This window comes from Dermacentor albipictus, unplaced genomic scaffold (genome assembly GCF_038994185.2).
Source record: "Dermacentor albipictus isolate Rhodes 1998 colony unplaced genomic scaffold, USDA_Dalb.pri_finalv2 scaffold_11, whole genome shotgun sequence".
Lineage (NCBI taxonomy): Eukaryota > Metazoa > Arthropoda > Arachnida > Ixodida > Ixodidae > Dermacentor > Dermacentor albipictus.
The window spans coordinates 4,908,313-4,932,523 of NW_027225565.1; the positions used below are offsets into that span (position 1 = coordinate 4,908,313).

The following is a 24,211-nucleotide window of genomic DNA, read 5'->3' on the forward strand; positions in this document are numbered from 1 at the left end:
CACATATATTTACATAGTTTGTTTGTTTTCCAAGAAAGTTTGCCAGAGAATTGCTTAGGTGGTGCAATCCGATATGAAACCAAAACCACATTCGCAAAACCCTACCACCGGAGCAAGCCCAGCCAGTATCATCGCCACTGCCACCACAAGATGGTGACTATGGATGACGATCGAATGAGTTCTTGCATAGCATGATGAAGATGCACAGCTTTCAGCCCCCATTACAAAAGCATATCAAACTACTTACACATTATTTTACACATGTCGAGTTGAGTGTTCTTGGTGTTCTGGAGAATTGCATGTATTGCAGAAAGACCTAGCAAAGTGGTTAGCCTAGGTGTAAGCCATGATCCTGTTTGTAAAAGCTGCGAAGTAGTTTGATAAATGCAGAATATCAAATGCACTATGGGCTGTACAGAAGACATTAAATTTTTTATAGACAGCGGCAAATGCGATACGAGAGTCGATTATTTATACGAACTGTCATACGCTCGCCTCGCCATCCAAGAGGTAACCTGCCACAGTGATGTGGACTAAGGAAGTTCATACCAAGTAGACAAGCAGAAATGTGAAGTGTTTTGCTGAACAAAGCCAGCAAAAAAAAAAAAAATCTTGTTGCAAAATTTGTGATGACAAGGTGGTAGTAAATGCAACACCTTTTACTTAGAGTAAAAATGCAGGTCAGGGCATACAAATGTGTCCGTCATCATATCTGTTAACCCTTCGGCTTTAAAGGGTCAGGACTGCCGACACCATTTAGTCGGAGAGACTCTTGAATTTCTGAACACATTTATTCATTTGTACATCCACATATTAATCACTAAAAAAGAAGCCCCACGAAGACGCCATCCAAGACATAAAAGGACAATGTGCCCACGGATATTTTTGGCAGGTTTGTGTAACTTGTGTTTTCGAAGTACCTCCACGTAAGCCAACATTGGTCACTCTCCACACACACACGCACATGCATGCACGGCACACAAGACGAATGTTAGATGGTTTACTTGTCCCAGCTCCTGCCTTCTTTTGAAAAACGGGGAACTAATTGCAGGTCATCCAACCTAATCCATGCAGCTGAATGAATTATGGAAGGGACATAAGATGCCAACAGTTCCTGCGCAGGCTTCAACCACTGTAGTGCATCTCAGTTCACTATGACACTTGTACATTAAAGTTACCTTCTGGATGCCACTGCCATGCTGTCTTGGTGGCTGTTGAATGTTTGTCACAAAACACAGCATAGGGTTGAGTTGTCAGACACAGAGCGATGTGATGAATGAAATAGAAAGTGACAATAATTATGAAATTAAAACAGACTTAAGATAAGTGGAGACACTGAAATGGTCAAAATTAAAAGTAGCGAGTTCATTACGAGAGAGCGCTAGCTGTGTTCCTTCAAAGAGGCGGTAAAAGAAAGATGTAGAGCACCAACACAAATTTACGTCATCCAATTCGCGAAACGTTCGTACAGACGCATATAAATATATAATATATGTACAAAATGTGTCATGTCACTGTTTGCTTCTAAGAGAGAGCTGCTTTTCTGGCAAGCTTTCGGTCAACGTGTCCTCTGGAATGGCCAAATCGGACTCCTGAAAGAAGAATGCAGGACAAAAATAAAGAAATATAGTCAGAAGTCTAAGCTACTTTCAGTAACTACAAACAACTTGTTTGTATTATTTTTTAAATGAGCACCTTTGGATAAGCCCCTGCAACACCTTTATAAAGGGGCCATAACCCACTCAGGAAAAAAAGAACGTAAATTCTGGGGGTATTCATGCCAAAACCACGATCTGATTATGAGGCACACCGTTGTGGGCGGGATTTGGGATTAGTTTTGACCACCTGGGGTTCTTTAGTATACCTAAGTACAGGAGCATTTTTGCCCCCCATCGAAATTCGGCCACCGCAGCTGCGATGAACCAGTAAACTTAACAGCACAATGCCCTAGCCACTAGCTAAGCTACTACAGCGGGTGCCACTCAGGAACACTTAAGAGCCAGACCACTTCGGCCAGTTTTGTGAACATTCGCCTACAATATGTATTTCAATAGACAAGATAACAGAGGAGTTCTGCCATTCTGAAGTGTACAGTGTCACAGGGTGTTTTGCAGTTGCTTTCTCACAGCATTGCTTAGCATCATACCATGTGGCTGCCAATGAAGCCTCATGGGGATGGATACGGGCTCCTGCAAGCACTTGAGCAGCCCTTGTCAAGTAATAAAGCGGAGATTTCTTTGGCTCTTTCCCGCACAGTGCATGGATGGCTGTCTGGCTGAGTGGACGGTGCTGATCCCAGAGACAGCTTGAAGAGCCACTAAAGAGAAACGCTGAACTAGTTTAAGCTGGTGAATTTTTGCGGGAACAGGTTGATTATTAGAAGAATGTGAATGTCAAAATTGAATTTCTTGAATTTTGAGCCAATACCAACGTGTCTTTAACACCGTCTGTGTGGAGTCAGATTTCAAAGTACTTAATTCATATTTTGTGCTGTTTTGGCCCAGTAAAAGATCCTGAATTTTGGCAAGGTCAGTTTTTGGCTTTTTTTTTTTTTTAGAATGCAATGCAGTCTACGTTTCACCAATAACTTAACTAGGCCCAAGCAGGTGACATCACTGCGAGCTGGTGTCACCACCCACATTTCGTTTTGGTTTTTTTCTCGCTTACGAGCTTACAAAGGCTCTTCTCATGTAAGATCGACCAATTTTTCGGTATTGTAGAAGCAGTAATTTGCTAATGTAGCTCGAGTAATTTTTCTTTTTAGTGTTCCTTTACTCTGAGGTGGTTACTTGTTGTGGCGATTCTGATACCAGTTCAAAATGTGCGTCCTCGCAAAGTTTTAAATGTGGTTTGCAGCACTGGCTGATCCTGGAGGCAGTGCAATGTACCCACGCACTCATAGCAATCACCAATAAAGCACCCACGCACCTCGTAGCAATGACCAATAAAGCTGGTGAATAAGTGTTTCCAGCTGAAATTTCAAGCAGAAGCCTGTCCACCTTTCCTTTCAAGGGAGCCCTGCTTCCAGCCAGCGAGTCAGTCACACACGCGAATGCCTCCGCACAAGATGCACTGTCCACAACATCACCTATTACGGCACGTGAACTTGGTAAATCATCCAATGCAGAACATGCCACACCACCATTGAGAGTGAGCCACGCAGCAAAAGAGGAAGGAAAAAACAAAAAGAGGTGGGGCTCGTGACGTAAACGTGATGTGGTCTTACATCTTCGGTATGGGAGAATGCGGGGAAGCTTGCCATCTGGCAGCGTGGCAACGCAACATTTAAATTTCTCCCGTTTCCACTAATAACGAAGCAAACTGAAAAATTCTTGTGGTAAAATACATAACCAAAATTTCCAATGGGGCCCGGTGCGGGGCCCAGTGGGGGGCGTGGGGGCCTTTAAGGCAATTGCTGCTACCACGGTGGCTCTTGCAACAAACTGTATATTACTACTTACGGAGTGCTGCGCCACGGGACACTCCCCCTTGCAGGAGCAGAGGGAGGAGCAGCTCCTCTGCTTCCTGGAACATCCACAGCGTCCCGAGCGGCACAGTCCTCGGCACTTGCAGGCAGCCGCCGATTTAGAGCGCTTCAGTAAACGATAGCAAGACAAGCACTTGAAGGCCAACCGCAACAAGATTCAGGACATCCAGAACAAGCATTTCTAATCGTGTATATATAGCCCGAAACAACCTAAAAATGCAGTAGCAAGTACATTACTGTCACACTCAAACAGTATAAGCACAGATGTGCCAACCAATTCACTATCATCATCTGACTATTTGTATTGCAGGATACAGGTTAAGAGGTTTTTGCTGATCAGGCCTCACTAATATCAATGAGAAACTTATTTCGTATGAAGTTTATACTATACAGTAAAAGCTCGTTAATTCGAACCGCAAGGGGAAGCCGCTTCAGTTCGAATTAACGAAAGTTCGAACTAACGAAAGTGAAGGAGAGCAACAGTACACTGCGATTTGGAAGCAGTAGGGAATGTCAGAAATTTGGCGTGTCAGAAAGTTTTATACGCTATTTTATAAGCTTGAAAGCGCGAACACAATGGGGTAATGAATATATAACACAAGAGGGAGTGCCGATGGCTCTAAAAATAAAATGCAGTTAAACCTTGAGTCCGTAAAATCAGAACTTCACTTCATTATAATGAATTTTGATATTTGAAAATGGAAGGAGCCACAAAACTTTCCGTATTATTGGAAAATCTGAAAAATCAACTTTTACTGAGGGGAAAAAAAAACATTTTGTAGAATTTGAGAGTCGACGACAAAAGATACGGTTTCGTGTCGTGTCTGCGATATCTTCATGTCGGCGGCATGAAGCAAGACCAGCCACGCTTTCCCGTCCACTCCGTCCCCTGTGGCTGATAGTATCGCCGGCAGTGCGGGGAGCGAATGCTTCGGCTGCTTCTCACTGCAACGCGTCTCTAAACTCAAGATTACGCAACCTCCAGCATTAAATGCACAGGAAGACAACGCATGATGCCATGCCGTCTCAGCGAGCTTGCCTACTCTCTGCACGCTTCGCACATTACCTCTAAAACAGGGCATGCACGCTGCACGCAGAGCCTGCAGCCATGCTAGTAAAGGAGACGTGCACTAACCTCGTACAACATTGTACCGCCGACGTGGAGATGTCATTGACAAAGCTTGAAACCGTAGCGTATTTGCACGATTGTAAGTCGACCTATTCTTTTTTTTTTAATTTCAAAAGCTGAAGTCGGGGGTCAACTTACAATCGAAACCAAAACATGGCACCGAAAAAAAAAAAAAAAGCGAGACCAACGAGATATCAAGGGAGCTACAACATAGTTACAATTTTATGTTTGCTCTACGGCCCTACATGTAGCTTTCCGCTATCCTATGCATTTGTTCGCTTTTTAGAAGGGTCTTTTAACATTTTTTATAGTTTTACAGCACACACAGCACTCATGGGGGGTTGTTGATAGTTCGTGGAAGTGCCGCAGTTCCATTTATGGTGACACCCTAAGTCAGCGGCACTTGCGGGAAGTATCGAAAGTTCATGGAAGAGCAGACACCGCTCACATGTTTCTATTTCCGTGCAGCTCTAGTTTCATGCGGTCTATTTGACTGCCAGCCACGTGCTACTTCCGTGCTTCCTCAGTCGTCATGAGTGCTCCAAGTCCAGTAAACATTCGGGGCTCGTCCACAGCAGCGTTCAAGAGGGCTGCCATCCTTTACACTGAAGAAACAAATAACTGCGCAGCGGGCCACAAGTTTGATGTTTCTTAATTGTTGGTGTGAGAGTGGCGACTGCAGTGAAGCAAAATTTTCACCTGTGACGGCAAGCTAAGAGGTTTCCGTGGGCCGAAGTCGGGATGTTTTCCGAAGCTGGAGGCCAAGCTTGTGGCGTACATCGCTGAAATGCGTGATCGGTCCCTGCCAGTGACGTACGATATGGTCATGATCTTCGATCAGGATCTTCACCTTTTAAGGACTTGCTCTGCCATGAGTATGAGTGGCAGGCAGGAGAAGACCGCGAACTTACGGCAACCAGACATGTCAAAAGAGCCTCCCTGATGGCTGTGTGTGGTTGGGTCTTTCGGCATGGACTTATGTATGTATGCAAATGCACTTAAATGAGCACGTCACACGTATTGTTCGCCGTGAACTCGAGGCTACCAGTCCCGCACCGTTCCATTCACGCCCACTTGAACCCACCATTGACCAACCAACCCCAGCGATCTCTCTCATTCCGGCAGTTGCACGGCAAGAATTTGCACACCTAGGTTTTCCTGCTGCCTGCTCCGTCTCCCAACCTGAAGCCTGACCAGTGCCGACTGCTTCGCCTCACGGCGATCTGTATTCCCCTCCCAGATACCACAACCCTACCGAGTGGAGAACTCCGAACAACAAGCCCATTTGCTTCCGTTGCCTCCGCATTGGCCACGTTGCTCGCCACTGCCGCACCGCCTGGACGTTGCCATATTTGAGCTCCTTTTCCCTGTCTCCTCGCCCCCATATGCTGACCTGTGCCGTTACTCGCCTCGCCGCATGCCTCCTACCTCTGATGTATCCGTTGATGTCAGTCATCCTGCTCGCTCGCCGCCACCTCAGCACCGTCAACCCCTGTTGCCCCAGGCACCCCACTATTCATCGCCGACCAATTACGAACCATCCCAGACGGAAAACTAGACCATGCAGCTCCTGGAGGCAGTGCTGCATTATCTTCGTCGTGTCGAAATCCTCCATTGACGCTCCCAACGAACCAGAAGTTACTTGATGTTAAGGTCGACGGTGTCCCCTTTGACGGTGTCAATAGATACTGGAGCCCAGCTGTCCATAATGAGTTGTAATCTCCGTCGTTGACTGCGGAAAGTTCTCACGCCTCCTACTCCTCGAGCCGTACGCGTGGCCGATGGCAGCGCTGTTGACGTGACTGGAATGTGTACTTCTCGTATAAGTATCGCCAGCCGCCACATTCCTGTTCCTTTTCCTTTTACCAATTCTCCCCATGACCTAATCCTCAGACTCGACTATCTTTTGGCGCATTCAGCTTTGATCGACTGTTCTGCCGCTACCCTTTGCGTCCAACTTTCTCTAATCGCGCATATTCGTGCTGAACTGCTGAACAACTTTAGTACGGCCGCCTTCGTCCCCGTGCCGCCTAAATCCTTGACTTTCATCGATTTGCTATAATTTTTTCCTGTGCCCGATGGTGATTACGTCGCCACACCTGTTCCTGATGTCCTTTTTGATATGAAGTGCTGTGCCACACGTGTCAAACATGATTCGTTCTTTATGTTACGTCATAGGCAAGCAGCCTATATATCTAGTTCGCTGTCGCTGAAATAAAGAGTGCGGTACGTGCTCTTAGATCGTCTCCGTCACTCTGCCACCCGCCACAACAGTGGCGACGAGGGTGACCACCCCGCGGAGCCCCCACCACGAACAGTGGCGTCTGGGTAGCGCTGGGAGTCCTGCTAGGTACTGAAAGTAATCGAGTCTACGGAGCATCGGCGGTCATGGCCCTGGCTACGAACCTCGGTACCCCAAGTTTTGACGAAAATCAAGATAAGTGGGATATTTACTTGACTCGACTGGAGGCATTTTTTGAAGCAAATGATATTAAGACAGATGATAAGAAAAGGGCGCTCTTGATTTCGACACTATCAACGAAGACGGTAGGCGTTCTTGCTGGACAGTGCACCCCCCAGAAAGTAAACGCCCTGAGTTACAAGGACGCACTTACCATCCTAAATAACCACTATGCGCCGAAGACTAATGAGGTTGCCGCAAGTTACAAGTTCTTTACAAGGGATCAGGCTGCAATCGAATCTGTCCGGGACTATGTTGTTGAGCTACGGAAGCTTGCGGATAATTGTCACTTCGGCACCAGTTTGAATCGTATGTTACGGGACCACATTGTTTGTGGCATCCGAAATCGGGCTGTGCAGCAGACGCTGCTTGAAAAACTGAGCTCGCACTTGCCCAAGCTGAAACGAGTGCCATAGCAGCAGAGACAGCGGCACTGGAAGTAAGCGCCATGACTGGACTTGATAATGAGGCAGCGGTGTGCATTGTAACGAATAAATCGCGCCGATATCAGGCCTTCACTAAAGATAAGCAAAGCCATACTGAGTGCGCACGCTGCGGAAACTACGATCACGAAGCAAGCGACTGTCCGCACAAAAAGGAGCAGTGTTTTCGCTGTCGGAAGACTGGTCATTTCGCAAAAAAATGCCGCTCTCAGTCGGGGCTGCGGGCTGGTCGTAGGCACAATGGCGTCACTAACGCAGTTCATTATGAGAGCGCTGTATGCGAAACCGAGGAAGGCGATATTTCATCAGTCTTCACATTGCAGGAATCACGGGAAAAGAAATCTTTGCTCCAGGCGTTCCGCAGAGTTATCCACTGGGGTGGCGTGCCCATGAACATGATTATCGACACGGGATCACCGTTTTCTATCATTCCGCAGGAGGTGTATCTAAAGCACCGTCCGAGTTGGCCACGCTTATTGAAATGCAAACACACGCTCAACTGTTACTTGGGCAAGTTACCCATTGTCGGTGAACTGCACCTTGAAGCCCATTTTGCGGGGAAGACTGTACCTGCCACACTGATAGTTACAGGCTGCTCGGGTCCCAGCCTTTGCGGAAGGGACTTAATCCAAGCGTTCTCGCTTTTGCCGTCCGGGTTTCTCGCTGTGGTTCAATCGATGTCAGCAGATCCCGACAGCCTCAGGACCGAGTTTCCTGCCCTTTTTGAGCCAGGACTTGGAAACATTCAGGGGCCACCTGTGAAATTCCACATTCGAGAAGGTGCCCAACCGAAGTTCCACAAGGGGCGGTCAATTCCTTATGCTCTTCGTGAAAAAGTGGAAAGGGAGCTGGACCGTTTAGTAGAGCAAGGCATATTATCGTCCATAGCACATTCTGAGTGGGCGGCGCCAATCGTACCAGTACTGAAGAAAGACGGTTCCCTTCGCATCTGCGGCGATTTCAAAACTACAATCAATGCTGCGTGCATAATTGAGCAGTACCCTTTACCAAACATTGAAGACATTTTCGCGTCGCTACGTGGGGGATATGGATTTTTCACAACACTGGACCTTAAGGATGCATATAACCAACTCCCATTGAATGAGGAGGCGAGGAAGTTGACCGTGGTAAACACTCACAAGGGGTTGTTCTGCTATAACCGTCTTCCGTTTGGAGTTGCCTCGGCTGCCGCGATTTTTCAGCGGCGCATGGAAACGGTCCTGGCCGGTTTTCCAGCCGTGCAAGTGTATTTGGACGATGTATTGATAGCGGAACGTCAAGACGATAATGGCTCAGTGCTTCGGGACGTTTTGCGCAGGCTTCAAGAAAATGGTATCAAGCTGAAGGCTGAAAAATGCCACTTTCGCAAAGACTCAATCGTCTACCTGGGCCATCGCATTGACAAAGACGGCTTGCATCCGCTTGAGAAGAACCTAGCAGCAATACGCGACTCGCCACGGCCTACGAATGTGAGCGAACTGCGCTCTTTCTTGGGTCTGTTGGCTTATTATCACCGGTTCTTGCCACACATGTCAATGATGCTGGTGCCGTTGTATCTTTTGCTTGAAAAAGAGCATAAATGGCACTGGGGAACGGCGCAGGAAAATTCATATCTCAAGGCTAAACAAACACTTCCGAGTTCGGCTGTTCTGACGTATTCCAATCCCAACCAACCAGTGCGTTTTGAATGCGATGCGTCACCTTCGGGTTTAGGTGCCGTAATCTCGCACCGAATCTGAAAATTGGATAAGCCCATTGCTTTCCGTTCACGCACGTTAACACACGACGAAAAGAATTATTCTCAGCTCGAGAAGGAAGCGCTCGCACTGGTATTCGGAGTAACAAAGTTTCGAGACTACCTGCTGGGCCGCGAGTTTATATTGGTCACGGACCACCAACCACTGGTGGGACTTCTACGAGAAGATCGACCTGTGCCCCCAACGGCGTCGGCACGTATTCAGAGATGGGCTCCGTTTCTAAGCCAATATAGCTACCGCATAGAGTTCAAGGCCGGCAAGGAAAACGCCAACGCGGACGCACTCAGCCGCTTGCCCGTGCCGATAACAGACGTTTGTCGATCGGGCACCTTACCAGAATACGTATTGTCTACAGAGACCCTTGACAGCTCGTTCGTGCCAGCGGATGCCATACGGGCGCTGACGAACGGAGATGAAAACCTTAGCGTTGTGCAGCACTTTGTACTGAATGGATGGCCTAAACGCTTGCCACCGTGTCACAATCACCTTCAACCTTATTTTTGCAGAAGACTGGAGCTGTCAAGCGTAGAAGGCCTGCTCTACTGGGGTCATCGCATCGTCGTACCCCGCAAAGCGCGAGTCTCCATGCTCGCTGAGCTACATCGGTCACACCAGGGTGCATCTGCGATGAAAAGACTGGCTCGGACGCTGTTCTGGTGGCCTGGGTTGGATGGTGAGATCAAAAGCTTTGCACGTTCGTGCATTTCATGTGTACAAGCTCAGCCAATGCCCCATCAACAGGTTCCTATCTGTTGGCCAGAAACGGGAACCAAATGGTCAAGGCTTCACATTGATTACACCGGACCGATAGAGGGATGCATGCTGTTCATAGTCGTCGACTCGCATACTAAATAGATTGAGGCACTTCCCGTCAACTCGGCGACCACAGAAGTCACAATTGCGCGGCTTCGAGAATTGTTTGCGCGTTTTGGCTTGCCGCAAACAGTTGTATCAGATAACGGGCCTCAGTTTGCAAGTCAGCAGTTTTCCCAGTTCATGACTGTCAACAACATAACTCATCTACGTAGTGCGCCGTACCACCCACTATCTAATTAATGGTCTCGCAGAGCGTGCAGTCCGTACACAATAAAGGATGGCCTTCTTAAGCACTCGATGGTGAATGATCTCGAAACAAAACTAGCACGAGTGCTCCTAGGCTATCAACATACCCCACTGCCGTGGGGCAAGTCTCTTTCAGAGATGCTGCTGAACTACCAAATTCGTTCGCGCTTGGATACTTGCCTCCCTTCTCTACCTCAAAGTTACTCGCAGACTCCCAGATTCCAGTCCGGCGACCAAGTGTGGGTGCGCAACTTTGGCCAAGGGGAGCGTTGGCGTCCAGGCATCGTCAAGAGCATAGAGGGTTCACGCCTTGTAACGGTCGACATTCTAGATGGTCTAGCCAGACATCACTTCGACCAAATTTTCCGTCGCGTGCCTGTGTCACCCGTGACCCCAAAAGCGGAGGCTCCCGACTCGCTTCAACCCAGCCTGGACAACAAGAATCGGCCCACGTCAACGCCAGAAGCCCGGTGCAGCCTGGCCACTCCAGAAGCAAGTGGCGCTGCGCCTGTTCCTTCGAAAACACCTCCAACGTCCGTCCCAGCCGAACAGGCTCTCTCTCCCCCAAGTCCGCCGGTCTTACGGAGGTCTACCCGACAACGAAGACCCGAGCAAAGAATGCAGTTGTAAAAGAAAGGGAGCAGTGATATGAAGTGCTGTGCCACACGTGTCAAACATGATTAGTTCTTTTTATGTTACATCATAGGCAAGCAGCCTATATATCCCCCATGGAGACCTATGAATCGTACATCCAGGACATGCTGGCACTTTGTCGTAAAGCCGATTGCGACATGACAGAAGTTGAAAAGCTCAGGCAAGTGCTTAAGGGCATTGCTGACGATGGCTTCATCTGCTCATATGCAAAAGATGTTCTACAGTTGATGCCACCATTAAAGAGTGCCGCCAATTCCAGCAGGCAAAAAGCCAATGCGTCTCGCAACCATTCACCAGACTTCCCAATACTGCCGCAACGTCGACTTGTGAAGATCAACCCGCACAGCAACAAGCGTCCCAATCAGAGGAGGTGGTGCGAATCGTTCGACGTGAACTGGATGCGAGGGCACATACAGCTTCCTGTTCGCGTAGCCCTGATGCTACCACTTTTTCGGTTCCCCTCGTACAAGCCATCGTTGCCGCGTGGACACCAGTCGTGCTCACCGCAAACATGTCGCCCATCTTCCCGTTTGCCACAGCCACATCGCCTTTCATCCCCTGCGGCTTTTGGCCGCAACTTTTCGGAAAACTAAGAAATGCAGCCCTCTGAGGTGGTGCTGCATTGCCTACTACTGCAGCAAATCCTCTGTCACTGCCCATAAGGAAAAGCGTAATTGACGTTAAAAGAGACAGCATACCTATCCAAGCACTCATCGACACTGGAGCGCACGTTTCTGTGATGAGTGCATGACTACGTAGACGTTTAAAGAAGGTCCTCACCCAAGCAGCTACCAGAGTGCTTTGTATGGCCGACGGCAGCGTGTTGCTTGTTCTTGGAATGTGTACTGCGCGTTTAAGTATAGCCGGCCACCCTACTTCTGTTCTGTTTGCTGTGATCGACAACTGCCCTCATGACGTTATCCTTGGATTGGACTTTTTGTCGACTCATTCTGCTCTCATAGACTGCGCAACCAGCGTCATTCATTAAAACTGCCTCAACTCGCCGATGCACCGAGCACCGCCCCACCGCACATGTGCTTGCTTTACGATGTGCGTCTGGCATCCGAGGCAGTTCCTTCCATCACTTTGACCGCTCAGCCACAGGTTCCTGATGCTGAATATGTGCTTCGCCCCATCGTTGACGTGCTTTTGCACCGGAATGTTGTTGTAGCGCATACCCTGGTCATGGTTACTAATAACGACACCATTCTACTGCTTCTGAATTTCAGCCTGTGCCCTCACGTGATTCCGGCCAGCATGTTCTTGGCCAGCGTTTCTAGTGGTTCCGAATTTTGCATTGAGAGTCTGAATGCCGAGAGTGGTTTCTTAGCACCAATTGCAGCTCACAGCTCTGGTTCCTTAATGGATGACCTCGCGAAAATGATTGCACCTGACCTCAGCTCAGCACAGGCCACGGACATACATCTCCTGCTTGAATTACACAAAAACATTTTTGATTTCGGCGACCAGCTTTCAGGCCAAACATCTGTCGTTCACCACCGTATAAACACTGTAGACACGAATCCTATTCGTCGGCGTCCCTATCTTGTATCGCATGCTGGACATCGAGTCATCCAATCTGAAGTGGACAAAATGCTCTGCAAAGGGGTCGTCGAGCCATCAGCCAGCCCTTGGTCCTCGCCTGTCGTCCTTGTGAAAAAGAAAGATGGTACCGGGCATTCTTGCGTCGTTTATAGCCACTTAAACAAGACCACGCGCAAAGACGTCTACCCACTACCACGCATCGATGACGACTTGGACTGCTTACACGGAGCTAAATACCTCTCGTCCATCCATCTTCGATCCGGTTAATGGGAGATTTCAGTTGATGAAATGGACCGCAAGAAGGCAGCCTTCATCACGCCAGCTGGTTTATATCAGTTCAAAGTCATGCCCTTTTACCAATGCAATGCTCCTACGTCATTTGAACGTATGATGGACTCTCTTCTGCGAGGCTACAAATGGATCACCTGTCTTTGTTACCTTGACGACGTTATTGTTTTCTCTCCCACGTTCGGCAGCCACATTGCCCGACTCGCTACCATTCTTGCAGTCTTCCGAAAAGCTGGCCTCCAACAGAACTCCTCGAAGTGTCGATTCTGGCGCTGTCAGGTTACCGTGTTGGGACACCTGGGGCAGCATAACGTAAAACTATTCCCGTATGTTTTTATTCCAATCTCCTGACGTCAAATTTGCGTAACCGCCGAGGCAAGCATCGGGCGGTCGCAGTGTTTTCTGAACAAACCAATCAAATGCTCCCCTCGTTCATAAGAGGTAACTTTTGCTTGCTTGAAAAACAAATAGCATTGCCTGCACTGAGCAGCTTCTCTTATCTAATTGGCTCACAAGAGGCGAGGAGCATGCTCAAGAGGAGAGGGATTCGATGGGGCCGAGCCACTGCACCGAATATCGATAACCAGATCAAGAGGGTCATGCCGGCGTCTGCGATTGGTCCGCTTTCTCTTACTTAGCTTGCAGTGGCTCGTCGACAATCGCAGCAGCATGCAACGGAAGCTTAAGAATGACGCTAAAACAGATCTTCAGCAAAGGAGAGTTGGCAGAACCGAGGTTGTAAACGTGCCGAAAGTTCTCGAAAAGGTTACTTGGCAACACAAAGAGCTTTATTATATGCGAATAAACCCATGCTCTCCGGCAGGAGCAAGTAGCCAGTGCCGGAGCGATCGGCGGCAGCCATCTTTCATTCTTTCAATAACGGGGCAGCTTGCGGCTATTCAGAAGAAAATTCAGTTTTGTTCAACATATTAATGCTTCTCTTCACGCGGTAAGCTTCTCTTCACTTTGACGCGGTAAGCTTTTGGGGTTTTGTGACATCTCATGACAGGCAGGTGAAGTGGGTGCTGCCCAAAAACTTTTGACCAATAGCCGAGGGCTAATGGCAAAAATGCGTCGAATCAGAAAGAACCTTTTTTATTTTGTGCGGTCAAATTATACATAATCAGTGTGTACACATCATATCAGATGGATAGCTATCCCAGTTTTTGTGACGTTGCGTGACAGACAGGTGAAGGTGGGGTGTTCCAAAAAAGTTTTTGACCAATCGCGGTGCACTGATTGAAGAATTGGAATAGTTTTATGTTATAGCGCCCCTGGTTGACACATCCAGTGTTCAACCAGACCCAGAAAAAGTTCGCACCGTATGCAGTTTGCCTGTGCCACATTCTGCTTCTGACGTGCGCTGCTTCCTACTCCTGTGTTCTAACTTTCGCCGTTTCATCGAAACTTCGCGGCGGACGTTGCTCGGCCTTTGACAGAACTTCTAAAGAAGAACACGCCATTCTCATGGGGCCCGGAGCAGGCTCATGCGCTCACCGCCCTCATCGGTTTTCCGACTACTCCTCCCATACTTGGCCACTTCTATCTACCTGCACCAAATGAAGTTCGCACTGACGCAAACGGCCATGGCATCAGCGCTGTTCTCGTCCAACAACAGAATAGCACCGAGTGCGTGATAGCTCACGCCAGCTGCCTGTTGTCCCTTCTCCCACCCTCCCTTCGTTCCACATGTTGCAAGTGAGTACACTCGTGAAGTCATCAATCGTGCTCACATTGGCACGTCAAGTCGGCCGATCTCGTTTCTTAGCCTCGCAGCATACACAACAACAGCATTATGAACGGTGCCATCGCGATGTTAAGTTCGCGCCAGGTGCTTGGGTGCTCCTCTGGTCACCATGTCGTCGGGCTGGCCTCTCCCAGAAGCTTCTCTGTCGCTACACAGGGCCTTATGAAGTCCTACGTCAAGTTACTGACGTAAATTACGAGATTTCGCCGCTACAGTTTGATGCATCCTCAAGTCTGACGCCCATTGACGTCGTGGATGTTTCGCGGCTGAAGCCATACTTCACTCGCAATGCACTCACTCTTTCACTTACTCTCAATTCACTTCACTCGCCCATGGTGCTTGTTAAAAAGAAAGATGGCACATGGAGTTTCTGCATAGTTTATCGTTATCTAAACCGCATTACCAAGAAACACGTCTGCCCCTTGCCTTGCATTGACGACGCCTTCGATTGTCTCCACGGTGCCAACTACTTTTCATCAGTAGACCTGCGTTCTGGTTATTGGCAGATTTCTGCGGATGAAAAAGACCAAGAGAAGATCGTGTTCGTCACTCCAAATGGTCTATATCCATTCAAAGTTCAGCGATTGGCCGACCTCTTACTGATCTTCTGAGGAAGGATGTGCCATTTATATGGGGCCCCGCTCAAAATGCCGCGTTTACCCACCTCACCAACATTCTCACCACGCCACCTATATTGGCCCACTTTCACCCATCCTCTACTACAGAGGTGCATACCGATGCCAGTGGTCACTGTATCGGAGCTGTCTTAGCCCAGCACCAACAGGGTCAAAATTTCATTATCGCATACGCTAGCCGCCTCACAGCAGCGGAGCACAACTATTCGATTACACATCGTGAATGCCTGGCTCGCGTTTGGGCAGTTTCAAAATTCCGCCCGTACTTGTATGGCACGCACTTCTCCGTAATAAGAGAACACCACGCGCTCTGCTAGCTTTTCTCACTCAAGGATCCTACCGGGTTACTTGGTTCGCTGGGCTCTGCGGCTGCAAGAATATTCCTATACAGTAGTGTACAAGTCAGGCCTATTACATCAAGACGCAGACTATTTATCACACTATCCAGTGGATGAACAACCCGGCGACCCTGACCCCGATGCTTGAGTTTTCTCCGTTTCTCAGCTGTTAAGGGCCGTTTATAGTCCGACGTAACGCACGCGCGCGCACGCTACGTCACGTCGGCGAAAACGACACCTCTATAGTCGGGCGCACCGGCGCAGCTAACGTAACCGGTGGCTTCCAACGCGCCCCGACGGGCCCGGCGCCGATTTGGCTCCGGAGCCATTCGCGCGTCGAAGTCGGCGGAACTTTCGCACCACAATGCATTGCGCGCGAAGAAAAAGGCGCCAACACAACTCCGCAGACGGCTTTTGCGGACGGCGCGCGACTTGGCGAACCTTCTGCGCATGCTCCGAAGATAGCAGCCTACGGCGCGCGCGTTGAAGTATAGAGGGGATGGCATCTCGGCTGGCGCAGCGCAACCGACGTAGCCTGACTGACCGCGAACGACGCTCGCCCGCGCGCCGATAACGGCGGACTATAAACGGGCCTTTACACGTTGCCGACGAGCAACACCGTGATGCCATTTTGTGCGCCATCACTGATGGCTTGGAATCTTTGCCTTCTGATTCGTCCCTTCACCTGTTTGTACTCCGGGATGGTGTATTATACCGCCACAATGTACGCCTCGACGATCCTGCCCTACTCCTCGTCATTCCTAAGCACCTCCGGTCAGCTGTTCTCGAAGAACTTCACGTTATACCAACGGCAGGTCACCTTGACGTTTCCCGCACCTACGACCTGATCCGCCGACGATTCTTTTGGCCAGCACCTTGCCCGCTCCATCCGGAAATACAGTGCGGCGTGCGAAAAATGCCACCGCCGAAAAACACCATCGATGCTCCCTGCTGGGTGCCTTCAACCGCTCGATATTCCTTCGGAGCCGTTCTTTTGCGTTGGCTAGGACTTACTTGGCCCTTTCCCACTATCCCTGTTTGGCAACAAATGTGTCGCTGTGGCAACAGATTACACCACGCGCTACGCTATCACCAGAGCGCTTCCAACAAGCTGTGCCACAGATGTCACCAATTTTCTTTCACACGACGCGATTCTGTAGCATGGTGCTGGACGCCAACTGCTCACAGACCGTGGTTGGACATTTCTTTCTCCAGTCATAGCCGACATCCTGCAGTCCCGCTCCACCAAGCACAAGCTGACTATGTCTTACCATCCACAGACTAATGGTCTCACTGAGCATCTGAATCGCACCTTAACAGACATGCTTGCAAAGTATGTCTCGTCCGAACATACTGATTGGGACCTTGCCCTACCTTATGTAACTTTTGCACATAATTCTTCGCGTCACAACATGGCCGGCTATTCCTCGTTCTTTCTGCTGTTCGGACGAGAACCCACATTGGCACTGGATGCATCCCTTCCATGCGCCATAGCAGAGACCAGCGTGTATGCGCTCGACGCCATCACCAGGGAACGCCCAAGCACGCGAAATTGCCCACGCTCACCTCCTGATCTCTCAAGACAAGCAACGCACCTGTACCATCGCCAACACAGAGACGTCCACTTTTCACCTAGATCTCTGGTACTCCTATGGTCCCCGACTCGTCACGTTGGCCTGTCAGAAAAACTCCTGTCTCGGTACACAGGCCCATATTGCGTGCTGCGGGCCGTGACTCTAGTTACCTACGAAATCACCCCAGTCAGCACCAGTGCCTCATATGCCCCAAATTCCACTGACGTCGTGCATGTCGCATGCCTCAATTCATATTACTCATGTTATCACCGATATTTAGACACCCCGGGACGGTGCTTCTGCAGCAGGGGGTAATGATACATGCATACTGAGTGTTTCTTGTGGCCGATGCACGTGGGCGCCCGGATGAAGACGATGAACGCTCTCTGGCTTTCGAGCTGTCGGCTGAACTGGCCAGCGTTGCAGGTAACTTTTGTAAATATACCTTGTAAATAGTCTCCCCTCTTAACCCTTTGTTCGCGTAACAATATTATTGCGATAGCAATTATACGAACACTCCAGGTGCATTCCTGCTGTCGCCATCGTCCTCATGTTTCGTATAAAGTCTAAGGGCAATAACAACATGACCGCATGCCGCATGCTGTAAGTGCGAGTGAAAGAGGGTGGGGGTGTGGCATGGGTGAGCCGACGATGGTGGCTCAGTCTTGTGTGCGCAAAGGAGAAAGGCGCGAAGCAAGCACGATACCTTCCATCAAACGCGATACATCAGGGGGAGTGGATGGAGAGTGGGGGAACTTTGGATTCTGTCATCTGTGAATTGGCGATTGCGCAACATGTTTATTTTTCTTGTTTGATACATTATATACCATGACTTTTTCTTAAACAGGTAGATTTATTGGAGACTTATATTATATTTCAATATCTAATTGCAAGGTTTTGTGTATACGTGCAGTGAATTTTGTTGCCGGTGACACTTTTTTGGCCTTTATCAAGCTGTTTCTTCGCATTTGTACATTCCATTGTACCTTTGCATTTCTAATGTACGAGAACGAGTCAAATGAAAGCCAGCCAACTAACACTGGGCAGTAATGGTTCTGTTCATTATCTATGAAGCAAGCGCGTGGCACACAGACATCTTGCCTTTACAAAGGTGGCACGCAGTTGTGAGGATAAAGATTCTTTAATGCTCTCATACAATGGGTTGAACATAATTGCGTGACATAATGGACACTCCGAAAGTTGAACAACGTGGTGTCGTCAGGTTTTTGACAGGTGCAGGTCTTTCCTAAAAAGAATTTAGATGCCGTATGGCTGCCGGGTACGTTGAACATTGCATTTCATTGGCCACTGTGACGCGTTAGAACAAACGGTTCAAAGAAGAGCGTGAAAGTTGCAAAGACGATTCAAAATCGGGTCCAAGCCACCGTGCAATCACCCCCAACACAATTGCACAGGTTGATGAGCTGATTGTACAATAACGGGGGATAAGCATCGTTGAGCTCGCAGAGCGTGTGAACATCAGTCACGGTTCAGTTCACACCATAATTCCTTAACATCTCGGTTATCGGCTCTTGTGTGCGCAACGGATGCCCAATATTTTCAACCACCCCAAAGATGGAGAAGTTCGGCGCTGCCTTGACTCATCTGATCCGATATTACAATAAGGGTGACGACTTCCATGGGACTTCGTGTCTGGAATTGCGACTGGGAAAGAAACATGGCGCCACTACTGCGAGCCTGAAACACGATGGCAAAGCTTCTAGTGGAAACATTCGAATTCACCAGCCCCAAAGAAAGCAAAGGCCGTCATTTTTACCGGAATGGTGTTGTTTACTTTTTTTTTTTTCTATCGTCAGGGGCCCATACTCACAAAATTTGCTAAACTTAGAGAGACTATCAATTTTTACCGATATTTTGAAATAGCGTGGGAGCATTGATATCAGTTATTTCGGACACAATTTTTGGCACATATGAGTGCATTCTTTTATGAAAAAATACATTTTACTTGCCTTGACAAGTGCGTAGCGTTTAAGAATTTGTTTGCAGCAACTTTGGCAACAGAAATGCAGTTATTATTCATGTATTTGATCCCTCGATATCCCCCCCCCCCCCCCCCGTCGCACGAATTTCTGGCTACGCCACTGCTTTGTGCCCCAACATGGCACCACCAATTTTGCTGTTTACGACGTCTATGTCTCAAAATTCCAGTGTTCCAGAAACAGCAATTTGCGTTACGGACTTCCTATACTACATTTAACGACAATGCTCAGCACAGCGGTTAGATGGTGTCGCACACAAACTGTGTCACAAAGATGATCGCCATTGATCTCTCCAGGCTGTGAACTCTCACCTGCAGGTGCTTCGCAGATGGGCCAAACCAGGTGATGCCAGGCCACTCGATGGTACAGTCCAGCTGGTAGATTGGCTCTTCATAGAAGTTCCTGCTGGGCTCGTGGTATACCTCGCTGAACGAAAATGTTGCGTCGACGTCCAGCAACAGGGCCTGCTCACTGAAGAAGACTCGGTACTCGTCAAGGTACCTGTCGTGGCTTTCTCTGCGGTCAGACAGGATCCACCATACTTGAAGCTTCAGCTGGTGGCACGTGGCGGGCATGCTGCATAGTATTTAGGAAATTGAATTCTGGAATTCATTGCTGCAAAGCTGCACAATGAATTATGAGGGACGCCATAGCAGACGGGGGCACTCCTAGTGAATTTCGACCAGCCGTGGTTCGTTAACACGCATCCAGAGCACACAAGATCAGCCTTTTTGCATTCCGCTCTTCGCCAAAATTTGACTGTGGGCAGCCGAATGTCCGATTTTATGCTCTGCAGCGGAATGTGACCACTAAGCCACCATGGTGAATGCATTGCATTCGCTCAGTTGTTAGTTCTGGTTCATTCAGGATCTTTCAAGTGTCATGGGGTAACAGGCCAATTCATCTGAAAATCATGGCGAGGACCCACACTAATTCTTAACATTTCAGATTCTGCGTGACTTCCGCTGAGGGATAACGGTAGTATTTTGTCCAGTTTTTGAATCAAATTATTTTTATTAGCGTTTCAAGGCACATCCACTCATGTCACAAAATTTTGCACGAAGGCTGGTATGTATCTATGCTATCTGAAACTAGGCTTTCCATGTAGCCTGAAATTTCATTACAGCTTTCCCTTACGTAAAGCCTCGTCCTTAAGTTAATGCTTTACAACAAAATTGCAAAACATATGGTCATTACTTGCTGGCTTTACTATTTTGCCAGGCAGTATCTTACCGATATTGGCACCGGGTCTTCTCACATTTTGCAAAGATTTACCTGGATAACTATAGTCTCCTGTGCGAAAATCCTGTCCATGCTTATCAGTAACATTAGGTAACACCCACGGTAGGATGTCACTGAAAGTTATATTCACACCAATGCATTTACCCGCAGTTTTGAAGTTCCTTCCAACTTTCTTAAATACAAGTTGAATACAGGTTTCAGAAACTTAACGAACAATTTAGAGTATTTATCAATATCTACACAATTGCTAAGCAAGCCACATATACCTTTAGAAAACAAGAAGGCTGAGCAGTTTGTGTAATATATTACACAAATGCAAAGATAAAACTATATGATAGAAGAGCAGGGTGTGGGCGTGGTTTTTTTTTATGAACCAGTTAGAAACAGAACTTATGGGGACAAGACAAAGAAATTTGGGAAGAAATAAAAGCCCAAACAAATAGGGGGTCAAGAAATGGTGGGTTGTGTATTCATAATGAAAAAGCATAACTGCCGCCTACCGCTGACAGGTGTGATTCGCTTTATCCGATTTCAAATATAGCCACTAATATTTGAGTCATGGTTTTCTTTACAAATTGAATAAACTGAGCAAATTTTTGTCGAATTAAAGACAAATAAAAATTTTAAGAGGAACTTTTAGCTCCTGTCCAACTTGGATGCCGCCTAATCAAATACACGTAAAACACAAAAACGCTTTTATGAAACCCCTGGACCAATCTGAATGAAATTTGTTGCATATGAAAGGACATTAAACTCGAATGACATTACAAGCAGAATATTGATTTAGAGCCTGAATCATACAGAAATTGCCAGAAATCAGTATTACACACACACTATGCACACACAATGTTTACAAATCTGCTAGTCTGCATTATAAACAAGCATCGCTGTTTTGTAAACTGCATCCATTAGAATATCTAAAATGGACAACTCTTATTATATATGAATTTACAGCTTACGTGAATTTATTACAATATACGTTTACAAGGGCTCTGCAGAAGTCCCACTCGCACATTAGTGGTGTTTCTGAGTACAGTATAATACATTAAAGCTATCTGCTTTAGATGTATTCATGGGCGTAGTTTACAGACTTGATGTCGTTTTTCATTGCCGAGTTAGAGTTGTAAAAATTATATTCCCCTTTTTAAAATGTTGCGATTTTCAACCAATTTTATTTTTAAATATCGGCGGCCTACACAGAAGATATGTTGCCCACAGTCACTAACTAGACTTGAATTTATTTCTTTTGCATGTAACAAAAACTTCAAGTTCGGCGTAGCAGCTGCCGAGAAAAACGATTTCCTTATTAATCGCACGCAATTAGAAGTCTCCAAGCGAAAGCGTCATCAGGTATACGTTCGACAAGACGCTTTCGAGTGCGTTAATTCTTGCGGTGCGCTTTAAATCGAGCGCTCGGAACACATTCGAATGGGTTATTCGGAGCACTCGGAGGCACAGAGTACGAAACTCTACGCTCGGAGGCGCCGCTACCTTCTACCTGGGAGCGCGACCGTGCTCCGACAAACTCGGGTCATGTGAGTGGTCACGTATACGTGACAACTCTGATTGCTTGTTCGGCCCCGAGCTCGATCCGCAACGCTGATTTCACAGCCTACATGTTTTGGGGGCAGCTATATTCGCCTCCTCGCCACGGTGATACGGAAAACAAACGATCAATTCACAGCAAGCATGCATATGTGAGTACGCTGCTGCGTACGGGCGGCACGCGCGTTTGCCAGCCTATAGCTTGTGGAGGGCGACGACCTGCTACAGTTTCTCAGCAATGTTTCAGAGAATGCCATGCGGGGTACGCGTCGTACGTGATTAACACCAGTAACTCCATCGCTATTGGTTCATTTTTTTTTTTAGTTTCTGCCAAGTCGACTCGGATTATTCGTAATTAATTTAAAGTTCTGAGTCAATCCGATACGAATAACACGATGTTTCACTTGTCATTTGGAAAATTTGGTATATGCGCAGCCAGGCCACAGAACGCTCAGCAGCAGACGACGCACGCGGAGGCCTGCACCCTGCCGTCTGCACGCGCTCACGCACGATGTATGGTGAACATTCGATAGCCCACAACGGAGACGAAATTTGTCAACTCTCGCAAAGAATGTGCATTACGGCAATATGTTTCAAGTGCCAGCGCTGTGCAAAATATGCAAAATCCTTTTTCTTTACTGTGCCGATAGCACGTACGGTACCAGTCGGCCTCGACTGAACTGTACAAGGATGGCGGCTCGGGCGAGTTGGTACATATCTATCACAGCAGTGCACGGCAAGACAAGATGCATACACGAAAAGAGGACAGCGCTTCTCCCGTCTTTTTCCGTGTCCTTACAGTTTTGCCGTGCGCTAGCTGTTGTCACGAGTGACAAAGCGCATGCCATGCGCGACAAAAATTTAATGGCCAGTGCCTAGGCTAAAACGGGGCACGGGGAATAAAACCCGAGCATACCCGAGTTAGAATAGGAAGAACAAACCACTGTAGATAATGGACACTGCGACAAGGCACCAAACTGCAAGCTGGCCAAACCTTCACGACTCGGCGAACGTGGGTAGGCCAAGCTTACCTTTCGACGCGCTGCTGCCGCCAACTCGGTGCAAGACAGAACAGCCTGCATTGAAAGCCTCACGTGGAATAGAACGCGATCACGAGAGCGCTCGACTCACGTGCGGCGCGTTCTCCCGAGTTGTCCGTAGCACCACATCCGAGAACCCCTGTCTAAATAAAGACGAGCACGCGAGACGGATGTGGCTCGCCCTTCGCTGTACCATAGAGAAAGAAATTACTTGCTCTATGCTGACACCATAGTGACCACAGAAGGTAGTTCTGAACTTAGTGTCACACATTACTTCCCCCCTCTTCTTTAGCTTCTGGATTGGATTGGCGCGGCTCGCTACGTGCTTGCGTGCGCTTTTCCGAGCGCAGATTGGTGTGCGCCTGGTTTCTGCACTAGGCTGTTATGCGATCGCTTTTTCGAGCGCAGATTGATGTGAGCCTGGTTTCTGCACTAGGCTTTTGCACGATCGCCTGCTTTTTGCACTGGGTTTTCAAAAGGCGAAGTGAGCGTCGCTTACTGCGGAAGTGCAACGCCGCGGGCCTACCGTGTATGGAAGCGCGCAGCAATGCCGGGAAACATTCATACAAAAGCAAAGGGTCAGAAAAGTGCGCTTTATTTTCCATTACTATGTCACACTGGGTAGCGCCGTGCGATCGCTTCGAATAAACGCAGAAACGAGTCCTTGCAGCGCATGTGCCCATTAATCGATGCCCACCATAGCCATATCAGGTGCGACTCGAGAAGCTGTAGAGTCACCCTGTAGCCGGCGGAGTCGAGGTAGCGCTTCACCTTCTGCCAGTAGCTTTCGATTTTCTGGGTGTGAGCGCCCGTGATTGGGTCTACAAAGTTCATGCTGTGGTTAACAGCCTCCCATTGCAAATTCAGTCTTGCTCCGTTAGCCCCCCCCAAGTTCGGGATGCAGTTGTATGGGGCCCATTCATCACTGTGGATGGTGGTTCCCGGTTCAACGTTGGCTGCAATAATGGGGCCTAGCGTCGCCGCGTCTCGTCGGTCGACCTTGAATAGTCGGAGCTCCCCGGTGGTCACGCAGATCATGCCGAATACCCATGGTCCACGATCTGCAATGCCGCCGTAATTTTGGCGGCTCGGCGGAACGTTGTCGCCCGTCATCAGGCGGCCTCGATTGTATTTTCGCTTGCCGCGAAGGAGGCATTCATCAATTTGCACAATCCTCCCGGGGCCACTGAGTGGGGGTCGCGCCAGCAGCTCGTCCCGCACGACCTCACGAGCGTAGTTCCTCCAGTCGGCGATGACATGGTCC

The 24,211-nt window shown here is 48.4% G+C and overlaps 2 protein-coding genes across 4 annotated transcripts; one reads left to right on the plus strand and one right to left on the minus strand.

Moving 5' to 3' along the window:
* Nucleotides 1-772: 772 nt before the first annotated feature.
* LOC135911397 (uncharacterized) lies at nucleotides 773-23,226 on the minus strand. Of its 3 annotated transcripts, none has more exons than XM_070528241.1 (5): nucleotides 23,039-23,226; nucleotides 22,939-22,983; nucleotides 19,432-19,696; nucleotides 3,455-3,593; nucleotides 773-1,592 (listed from the first exon to the last, which is right to left on the minus strand). In XM_070528241.1, exons 1-5 carry the CDS (start codon nucleotides 23,074-23,076, stop codon nucleotides 1,525-1,527), a joined length of 555 nt encoding a protein of 184 aa, XP_070384342.1. In that variant the 5' UTR covers nucleotides 23,077-23,226; the 3' UTR covers nucleotides 773-1,524. The 3 variants fall into 3 exon arrangements, with proteins under 3 accessions (XP_070384342.1, XP_065299739.1, XP_070384343.1); XM_065443667.2 differs by having other exon boundaries at nucleotides 3,462-3,593; nucleotides 23,039-23,225; XM_070528242.1 differs by lacking the exon at nucleotides 22,939-22,983 and having other exon boundaries at nucleotides 3,462-3,593; nucleotides 23,039-23,225.
* LOC139051344 (uncharacterized) lies at nucleotides 7,916-10,969 on the plus strand. Its single transcript, XM_070528367.1, has 2 exons — nucleotides 7,916-8,348; nucleotides 10,578-10,969. Exons 1-2 carry the CDS (start codon nucleotides 7,916-7,918, stop codon nucleotides 10,967-10,969), a joined length of 825 nt encoding a protein of 274 aa, XP_070384468.1.
* Nucleotides 23,227-24,211: the final 985 nt, after the last annotated feature.